We start from the raw sequence: 11,132 nt of genomic DNA on the forward strand, positions 1-11,132 counted from the left end.
CAGATCTCTTTCCCTAAAGGACATTAGTGAACTACCTGTAGATGGGCTTTTACAACAATCTGGTAGTTTTATGATTATCAATACTGATATTAGCTTTTTCTTCCAGATTTATTTAATTCATTGAATTTAAATTTGTTAACTGTCGTGGTGTAATTTGAACTCCTCTTTCTAGATCATTGGATTACTAGCCCAGTAATGTAACAAATATGCTCCTGCTCCCGACGTAGTCCTTGTCCACACATAATAACTTTTCCACATGTCAGACAGACAAGGATCTTTAAGAGGCATACTTCAGCATGCCACACCCAGAATCCACATTTTAAATAGACAAAGTAAAGCGCTGTCCCAAAAATTGGTTATTTAAGTGAGACATTGAATTTAAATGTAATGCATGGTCTCATAGATCTCAAAGCCGAAGGTCAGGAAAGCGGTTGGCAAAAAAAATGGTTGCAAATGGCCATGGGCCCACATTTTCAACTTCTGTCCAGTGTTTGTGAGGGCTCTGTACCTTAGACAATTTACCCCGAAATGCCAGCAGCAAAGCTTCAAATATCATTCCCTTGCCTGTGGATCTGTCCCTCAAATAGCCTCATTGTCTGAACCTATATCTCCTAATGACATTTTAACAGATCATCTGGTGAAACAGTGTTACTGCAGGATACATTAAGTGAAGGATATTCTGTGGCTTGCTGCATACTCAACAACAGCATTCAGGAGACATCTGTCCTTTTAACAATTGGAGGTAATTAATTGAAAACTGGGAGAGATGTGTCTGAATCAGTTTTGGCTGTTTACACTATCACCCAAAGTCAAAGTTAGCCCCATAGTTGTCTCTGGATGCACTTGGTAATTATGCTATTTGACGTACCAAATGTGTCACAGTCTAGAATTTTGATGGTGTGTCCAATTTCTCGCACACAAAGAGGAACCTAAGCATCCAGTATGACAGGCACAGTGTGCACGTTCATTGCACATTGCATCACACGCCACATAGGTAAAGGCAGAAACAAAGCTTCCCTTGGTCCACACCAGAAGCAGACATTAGTGTCTTTTGCATATGCAAATAGGGAATCTAATGCCTGATTGCAGACCCCTTTGTAAAATTAGCAGCCAACTAATAATCCCCTTTAAGCCTTTGGATAGGGAAAAATTTCAACCATTTGCTCCTACTCCCAATTCCAATCCAGTGGCTTCGACTGAAAAGTGAACTACAGTAGATATTAGGTAATGTTCCCTTTAATCAAATGGCTCAATGTCACTTGCTGTCAGGGCTCTTGTGAGGAACAGTTACTTCATTGAAGATAAGCTGTGCAACCATACCCCAGCAGCACACCTTCAGGATGAAAGGGAAGAATATATGAAGGAACTATTTAATTTCAAAAAATGAACATCACAGAGAATTAATAGTCATCTTCCTTTTCTGAAGGTATCTTCACACGGCATTCAGTCCACACCATTGAACCTAGCAGTGAGCTGGCGCTGTGAGCCCACCAGCACTGATCTTCGAATAGATTATAAGTACAATGCAGAGGCAATGGTTACACCTGTTGCTCTCAATAACGTCCAGTTCCTCACTCCTGTGGATGGAGGAGTAGCAAAAGTACAGGCTGTACTTCCACCTGCTGCATGGTAAGACATTATCTCTGTTCTTGACTCTGTGCCACAGATTTGTTGAGAATTTGGTTCCTCTGTCTTCACTGAGTATCTTAGCCTGATAATTCCTTCTGTGCACAAAATCTGGGGAAAGATCTGTCACCATTCTTCCAACTCCTGTCAACTGTGTTCATACCTCTCTCCATTCTCTACCAATCACCAGTCACTCCGCCACACACACTACCAATCACCAGTCACTCCTCCACACGTTCTACCAATAACGAGTCACTCCTCAACAATCTCTACCAAACACCAGTCACTGGTCCATAGTCACTTGCTGCCTTGATCTCTCCTCCACACCAGTCAACCCATCACACTCTCTACCTGCATCTATGACGCTTCTGCTCTTCTACCTGCTATGATTGCTCTGCTACACTCTCTACTTCCCAAATAATCTCTTCATAAGAATTCTTTATCTTTCTTGGTAATCATTCTTTACCTAGCATTCTAAACTGGGAATCAATTAGCTAAAGCTCTCACTCCTGATCGCTGTAGAATATAGAATGATGCAGCACAGAAGGAGGCCATTTGGCCAACTGTGCCTGTGCCAAATCATTGAAAGATTAATCCCAGTCCCCTAATCATTCTCTTTTACCCGGTAAATTTTTTGGCCCAAATCTTCTGGTCTCCAGATTATCAGAGTCTGGATTTAGGACAGAATATGCCAGGACCCTACATGGGAATTGTCTGAAAAATGTAAACTTCCAATGGGCAATTCCCCTAGTCCACAGGACCCTGCATGAATGTCTCTGACTCTGAGCTAGAGTTGGAGACTTGGGACAGATCTGTGCAACTTACCTTGATAGTTGTCCACAAAGTGTTGGACAGGTTAAAACCTAACACCTAACACCTGGGTTACTCCACAACTCACACCCTTGACCACCCGACCCGACCTGACTAACCCGGGCCACCTGACTTCCTCCCCTCATCCCCATGACCTCCCAACTACCACCCTGACCCAACCCGACTACCACCCTGGCTACCCCCATGACCAGACCCAACTACGCCCCCATCGACTAACCCCCTGACCACCACCCAACTAACCCCAAACAGACCCGAATACCCCTCCAATCACCCAACTACCACCCAACCTGACACAACTAACCCTGACTACCTCCCATCCTGACAACTCCACCCAACCACCCCCAAACACCTACCACCCCAACCACCTGACTAGCTCCTGACCTGACCCGACATGACTACCACCCCAACTGACTGCCCCCGCACCCCGCACCGCCCCCCCAACACCCCCCCCCACCCCCCAACACCAACCAGACTGACTATCCCACCAAAAAGACCTTATTATCCCCCCTGATCACCCAGCTACCTCTCTGATATGACTACCCACTCACCCACCTCATCCACTCCCCTGTCTACCCACCTCACCCACTTGCCCATTCACTCACTCACCCATTCACTCACAACCCATTCACTAACACACTGAAAAGCTTTGGGACCTTTAAACAATTACCTGAATACGGCAGTTGATGTCATGAAAAGGGGGCATGTCCTCTGCATTGATCCTCTTCGCAAGTCAGTCCGTGGATTGCTACGCTGAGGGATTTATTTGGGATCCTGCACCGAATGTTTGGACAGAAAAAAAACCTCTCCAGGTAAGTGGGCATTTTACTGTCTGATGCAGCAGTTTTGAAGCTGATCAGAAGATTTGGGCCTTCATGTATTTATCTAATTCCATCTGAAAGTTGCTATTGCATCTGCTTCCACCAACCATTTGGGTATTGCAGTTTGTTGCGAAAAAAAAGTTTGCCCTATGTCACCGCTGGCTCTTTCGCCAATTATCTTAAATTTTTGTCCTCTGGTTACCAACCCTTCTGCCACTGGAAACAGTTTCTCCCTATTTATTATTCTATCAAAACCCTTCATGATCTGGAACGCTCCTTTCAAATCTCCTCTTAACTTTCTCTTTCTCCCATGTTCTGTAGTATCTACACATAATTGAAATCACACATCACTGGTTCCATTCTAGTAAATCACCTTTACACTCTCTCCAAGGCCTTGACTTTCTTCCCTCAAGTGTGGTGCCCACAATTGGCTTACGCTGAACCAGTGATTTATAAAGGCTTAATATTCCTTCCTTGCCTTGGTATTCTTTGTCTCTATTTGCAAAGGCAAGGTTCCTGCATATCTTTTTAAATAGCCTTCTCAACTTATTCTGCCACCTTCAAAGGTCTGTGTACATACATTCTTAGGTCTCTGTTCCTGCAGCCCCTTTAAAATTGTATAATTTGGATCATATTGCCTCTTCTCATTCTTCCTACCAAAATGAAATGACTTTGCACTTCTTTGCATTAGATTTCATCTACTATACAGTAAGTATGTACAAACATGGTGATGTAGGGTAACGCTGACTATATTGTGATATTCCTCATGGTGGAATAGCTTCATTGGCTAGGCACATGTGTTAAAATGATCACTTAGGTAAGGTACCTCAGATGATTAAAATCCCGCCCCAGCATGAATCAGCAGCTACAGGGGAGGAGGAATAAACTTAAACAGGTCTTATTCATCTTAACAGTTTGAAGTATTATGAGTAACCACCTGACTGGCCTTTGTTTTTCAAGGAATGCTGAACAACATAGGATTCTTTGGAAGATCCCAGATATATCCCAGAAATCTGAAAATGGAGGTAACTTGAGAATGAAATTCTACTATTGAACTAAACTTTTTAAATTAGATCTCATCACAGGCTGTTTCTGCTTATCTGCCAGTGTAAAAATAAACTTAAAAATTGCAAGTTATCTGTGTTATATTCTACATACACATAGCACGCACCATGTCTGTGTTGTAAAGAGCCAATCAATAGCCCTGGCCAGCAGGGTTGGGGACCCCTAACTATGCTCAGTAAACTTGTTCTATTGCACATCAGTGTCTCATTGAGTGTAGGTGTTCTTTCACTGGATCTGCTCAAGGTCACTGGCTCAGCGCCTTTTCAATTGCATGAGTTGTGTCATAGTCTGTTCTTCAATTTTGTTTTCTATTTGTTTGCTTTGGATTCATGCCCACTAATACACCAGTGCATGTACACACATTGTGCCTGTTTCAGCTAAACAAAATAAGTGACAGCCATATGTTGGTTCGTTCCTCAGGGCAATGCCTTGACCAATTAGAGTCAAGCCACCTGGTTTAAATTTCAAACAATGCTTGGCAGTTAACTGTCAGTCATCATTAACTGGTGCATTCTCCATGGCAATGCCTCTACCAATCAGAGTCCACTGCCAACCAATCAGCACTCTCCTTTCATAGAATATAAAATTATTGCTTCCCCTGACATTGGCATGCTTGTGATTGTCCTGATGAGTGCAAGAAGAAAAGCTTTGACAAAATATCTTTTTTCAGCAATGCTCAAGTTCTGTACTACCAAACAAAATGCATTCATACACACAACTCTCCCACACTATCAAAAGTGCAAAATGACAAGGCACCACTCTACAAGAAGGGAAACTCAAATGCCTAAATAAAAGTCTAAGAGCAGATCAGTTGTTCACACTCCTCATTTGTAATGATATATGGCATAAGAATGTCAAAAAAGAGAGTATATTGAGGAAAAAACTAAAAATTGATTGAAACCAAGTTGCTGGTAATGAACTATTTTTGTGATATAATTCAAATTAAAATAAATAATGAAATTTTTGAAACAGGGTTTACCTTATTTTTGCGAATGAAATCTGGAAGACTCATGGGTCGTGACAACATCAAGTTCCAGTGGCACAATGATATTACATGAAAGTGAAGCAAATAGCATCTTTATGCTGTAGTCAATAGAAACAAAATTAGTCAGTGTTCCAAAAGTGAACTATTCCTCCTTTAACTCCATAACTGCTGATTTTCCTCAGGGGTGAAGATGTCGGAATCATTAATTATATTACATCTTCAAACAAATACAACTTATTGATTTCTTTTTTAGGTCAAATTTCTCCCTTCCTCCATTTAGAGCCACAAAGCCACAAAGCCACAAACCAACTGTGTCCCAATGGGAAGTTTAATGGTCTGCTCCCAGCCCCCCATCACAATGTTTCTTTTGGGTAACTTGCAAAGCAAAGCACAAGAGTGGCCCAGAGGTGACTGCTCTTTCAGTCCTCCATCTCTCTCAAATGCCTGACCTCTGCTCAATGCTTTTGCAAGTCAATGTCATTGGTATGGGCAGCTCATTATGGATAATATCTCATCACATACATGCATTGAATCTCTAGTGTAGTGCAGCCCCAAGTCACATGTGCTCCCTAATTTGGTTGCCAAAATTTGACTGTAAAGTTCCAGCTCCTCTGTACGCATGTTCTTCCATTGATTTCCTTTAGGTGTTGGATCTCTCCTGGCCAGGTTTCAGCTATCAGAAGGGCCGAGTAAGCCTGCAACATTGGCTGTCCAGTTCACCAGCGAAGGCAGCACATTGTCTGGCGTCGATATTGAATTGGTTGGAGCAGGATATAGGTTTTCACTCATCAAAAAGAGATTTGCAGCAGGTATTTCTCAAAAGGCCATAAAATAATTTTAATCACAATACCTCATTGTAAGAAAAAAAACCAGCAAACAAGAGGAGGCCAGTCAACCCATCAAATCTGTGCTAGCTCTTTCAAAGAGAAATCCAATTCGTCCCACTTCCCTATGGCTTTGAAAAGCTGCTGGCCAGCGATTCTGGCAGTTATGCTGAAATCTCATCCAGCTGGAGCCTCCAGTGCTGACCCCAGTGGATTTTTCTGAGCTGTTGGGAGATTTGTTCTTTTCTCTGGCAATGGTGGGTGCCCACTGCTTTAGAGGTATTGCTGGAAACACTTTCCCTGTTTTGAGGAATCAACTTCTGGGGTTAATTTTCACTGCCTTCACCTGATATTAATGGGCCTGTAATAGCCTGAAAACTCAGCCTGTAGCCTTATAGCCCATTAACACTGGCAATGCAGCCAATTCCATTTTGAAGAGGCCTACCACAAGGTGTCTAAGTTGCTTGCCTGAATCTACAAAAGGCCCTTTATAATACGGAAATTATGGCCCTATGATGTAAAAAAGGACCTTGACTGTATTTAGGGTTGGACATGGTCCAATACTTAAGGTGACAGAATCAAAGAGGCCCACTAAAGGCAAGTGTTAAATTATCCTTGTGGACCCCAGAAGAGCTGTTCGCCCACTATGATCACTGGCAAACATCAACCCCTCCCGCTCCCCCCTCTTGCCCCCACAATTTCATTTCCTGGCAGCTGTGCCAAGACATACATTTGGTGCTCCAGAATTCACCTGCCAGAGTTAAATGAGACCAGGCCCTCAAAATCAGTCAGTCCTCTTCGCTGATGGAACCAGAGGCTGAGCGGGACAGTTGTACAAAAATCAAAATAGACCCTCTGGAATTTCTCCTGATCGATCACATAAATTCAATGGCAGATCACCAGAAACCCCATTTAAGCATCTATTTGGAGATTCCATTAAAGTTACAGCAACTGATCAGGAGAACTCCCAGGGAAGTTATTGCAGTGTCCACACGCAAGGTCAGGTACAGCACAGTGGATATTGTGTGAATCTGCCTCAACAATGTGCATTTAACACTATTGCCAAAAGGTCTGTGTTAAATTTGCCATGCCAGCTATCACTGTGGTCTGTCTGAGTTTGACTCCAGTATTTTCTAACCTAGTTCTATTTCTTTTATAGGGAAATACATGGCTGATAACTGAATTCTCACAACTTTGCTCAGTGTTCAGTGTTACTCACCAGACAGCTTTTTAAAAATAAACAGGAGACGTTAAGGACTGAACCTGTTAACAAACTTTTACTCACTGATTTCAAACTTCTATTCCATGCGGCCAGAGCATTTCCAACAACAAAAAGTCAAAGTAACATCAGAAAATGGCGACCAGTCCTGCAGTATTATTAAATGATCGATGTGACATTGGTAACATTTCGTATTTTACAGTGTAATAAATGTATTTGTAATTTGGTATTCACCTCTCCCCACACTCTTCACTCCAGATATCTGTATTTCAGCTGTTATAGGCATTTCAGAGATATCACAATTAACTTGTAGGCTATGCCTCTTCAAACATGTAGCATTGTATTTGGGATGAGTAGCATTGTCTAAGAAATATATTGCATACTTTCAATTTTTAGCCCCTTGATCTACCAGTATTGATGCCAATAGTTTAAGATTTTTTAATTACTTTTTTTTTTACTGTTTGCATACATATATTTTTAATGTTGAAAACCTTCCCAATCTCCTGATTAGTGAAAAAGAATCATTTTGCAAAGCAATGCTATGTTTTAGAAGAATGCCCTGTATAGTGAGAGAGAGAAGGTGTGCAATAATGTTGGATAAATATCTTGTTTGTACAAAATGGTCGGGGAGGAGAGGGGGTTGGCTGTTAACCTTTCAGAGATAAGAGGAAAGTCCACTAATATTGGATTTTATAACAAAAAATCCAAAAGAGGCCAGTCAGAATCTGATAGAAAAAGTTTAACATTTCAGATGGGACCCTGTGCTTCGGGTGCTGCCTGAAATATCTTTCAGCTGTAGGCTAACTGCAATTCCAATATTAAATTTGCTGCCTGGAAATGTTGTATCAGTTTCATGTCAGTGCTGAAAGCTATAGCATTCTAATGTGAATATTGATTCCAGCAGCTTCTTCAAAAAAACATTTACTTTGCTTTGGTAATGTGGTTGCAATTTTTACATAATAAAAATGAAATGACTTAAAAGTAGAAGAAAGGTTACAATGTGAAGATGTGGACAAATGACCACCTGAGTTTCATTTTCAAAGTTCCATCATGCACAGATTTTTTTGTTATCAATTATAACTCAGATTTGCATCGACACACTTGCTGATAAAGCATTGTTTTGAAGCTTTTCAAGGAGTCTGTCTGGTATACTGGGGATATTGATCACTAGAAATAGCTTGGAATGCTTAAATGAATCTTCTCTCCCCAACCCACTGACACAGCAAAAAAAAAGTTTCGCATGACTAAAACTGGTACATTCAATATCGATGGTTCTTGAATCTTAGGTGCAGTGCTATACGAAGTGTCTAGATATATAATACAAAGAGACAAATATTTTGCACACTTGCCACTGAACATATCTCCGTCTTCTGGTCAGAAAACAGCAGGCAAAGCAGCTGAGGGACTGCAACCTTCCTGAGCAGCAGTTCAGCTCCTGATAACCAGAGCACCTGGTCTGCAGACCACCTTCCCCAACACTAGGTTTAAAAACGATTACCATTTGCAACTTTAAAGGAACCATGCGTGCAAACACTTTCACATGTGCTACTTTTAAAGTCAATCCACCTACTGGAGAAAGTGTTCTGTAATATAAATGGAGCTGGGAGCTGGTTTTATATGATTCATAACTTGGTGCAGTATGGAGTTATTTTTCTCCGTTGATGTGTTCCCTCAATGCTAATGATAAAGTAGGTGTTGCTCCTTTAGTGGTCTATTATATTTGGTACTCTACACATATTAATCAACTTTGGGTTTATTATAGCTGTCTATCAAATGATGTGAATGGGAAAGCAGATGCCCTTTCTATCATCTTTTTGGAGTATTGCAGCACTGTTCTGCACAGCTGCTGTGTACTGTGAATGTACTTGTAAGGATTTGAGAAAAACAGTTAGATCTGACCATTTCTGGCCGTTTTTTTTTACCTTATAGATAAGAATAATTCCATTGGTACTTCAGTGGCCTCCTAGGTAAAGGAACTGCTGGCTATAAAAGTGCATTGTGCAGACCAGAAAGTCCAAGGTTTGGTTCATGGTCTGTGAGAGTTGATTTCAAATGGGCAGCAATTGAATTGCAACAATTACCCTTAGAGTCCCCTGGGCTAGGGAGGAAAAAATGAGCAGGGGCTCCATCCCTGATTACTGTGCAGTGGCTCCTACTGGAAAGAGCATGTATCTGGATGTTGGGTGAGAACAGGATCATGCTTGCTGTCATACATTCATAGTTGAATAGCTTGTCAATACATCATCAGGGCACACGTACACGCATAAAGGATAGCTACTTGGGGCAAAGTACTGAAAGGCTTTTGGGCCTGTGCACCATATCTCAGCAGGAGTCAACGCCTTCTGAAGAGAGGGAGAAAATTGAAACAAAAATAAGAAACAGCTCCATTCATCTTGCGTGCTATTTTGTAAATACCGACTTTTTTATATATATATATATATACATATATACAAATATATATGTCATTTCCTCAGTGACTGTTTTCCCTGTCGGTTCATTGCACATAATTATGAATATGCAATTATGTTTTAATGTATTATGTAGTAAAGAAATGGTCTGGCCATTTATAAATCAAATTCTAAATTCTATACAGTATGGAAATTAAACTGTAATAACTGTTTAAAAATTAAATGTCACTTTTCTTTGAAATTAAATAAAGTTTAAAAAAATCTGAATTGCAGCACCTGTATAATTTGTTCCATCTTTTTAATTCCTATTATTCAGATCTTTTTAAAATCAAATTGAAGGATGTCTATGCTGGGGAACCTGAATTCTTTTTACTATCTTGTATCTCCTGTGTCAGCATTAAGCACTTCAAGATGCAATGCATTCAAGCAACTCTATGACTGAGAAGATCATCTGTATACAACCAGCGAGAAGCTCCTCCTGTCAACTTTAGCTGAACACGAAACGTTTGAACGTCTCATACATTACAATACTTCACAATCAAACAGACAGCAATGAGAGGGATTTACTCAAAATTGATCTACAATTCTGGTTTAAATTGAAAGTATTGTTAGTTGGGACAAATGTGGCTGATAAACTGAAATATGATACTAAACAGAGTATTTCATGGGTGATGTTTTGTGTGTAAGCTGTTTCAGTCTCTGAGTGATCAGTCCTTACCTCAAATTTGTAATGTAATAGGTACTTTCTGGCTGCAACACACAGAGGCACACAGGAATCCAGCTGGGCCTTTAGTTTCAGGCATTAAGTGGCCAGTGCCATTTCTCACTCAGAACCCACAGAGCTGATAACGGTAACAGTCTAATATACTGGCTATACTGCTGCTACATTCACTGAATGTAAAAAAAACTGCATGTGTGCAATTATAATGCTGGGAGACAGCTGCTATCTCAATATCAGCACAGGTTCAGTAAATGGATACAAATAGCACAGCATACCTACAGGGGAAATGGATCAGTCTAATTACTGTCCTCAACTAGTATGCATTTTGCACCCGGACACATTGCCTTATGATTTCTCATCAAAAGCTGTCTTAGTGTTTAGGTTTTGATGTGTCTTGGGAATTCCTAGATTTCTTCACCCTAAATTGTGTTCTAATACATCTGTATTTAAGAAATATAAACTGTATGACGCTCAAGTGAGACATGGTGGAGAGTGGAGTAAAATACCTAACTGAAAGGAGTCACTGCAGTCTTGGGAAAATCTCATATTGTAAAGCAAAATAGTGGCACAGAATGTTTTAATGCCCATCAGATTATACTGTGCTATGGAATAATCCCAAACTGAGCTCAGTCCTC

General features: G+C 40.8%; 1 protein-coding gene across 1 annotated transcript in view; it reads left to right on the forward strand.

Annotated features, from left to right (window-relative positions):
- The window catches only part of sgip1a (SH3GL interacting endocytic adaptor 1a), a 208,113-nt gene extending 198,098 nt beyond the window's left edge, over positions 1–10,015 (forward strand). The window contains exons 20-23 of the mRNA XM_041208987.1: positions 1,427–1,629; positions 4,236–4,300; positions 5,970–6,134; positions 7,309–10,015. Coding sequence (XP_041064921.1) covers positions 1,427–1,629; positions 4,236–4,300; positions 5,970–6,134; positions 7,309–7,331 — 456 coding nt within the window. The 3' untranslated portion in view covers positions 7,332–10,015. The remainder of the gene's footprint in view (positions 1–1,426; positions 1,630–4,235; positions 4,301–5,969; positions 6,135–7,308) is intronic.
- The last annotated feature ends 1,117 nt before the right edge of the window (positions 10,016–11,132 follow it).

Source organism: Carcharodon carcharias, chromosome 16 (assembly GCF_017639515.1).
Source record: "Carcharodon carcharias isolate sCarCar2 chromosome 16, sCarCar2.pri, whole genome shotgun sequence".
Taxonomy (NCBI): Eukaryota; Metazoa; Chordata; class Chondrichthyes; order Lamniformes; family Lamnidae; genus Carcharodon; species Carcharodon carcharias.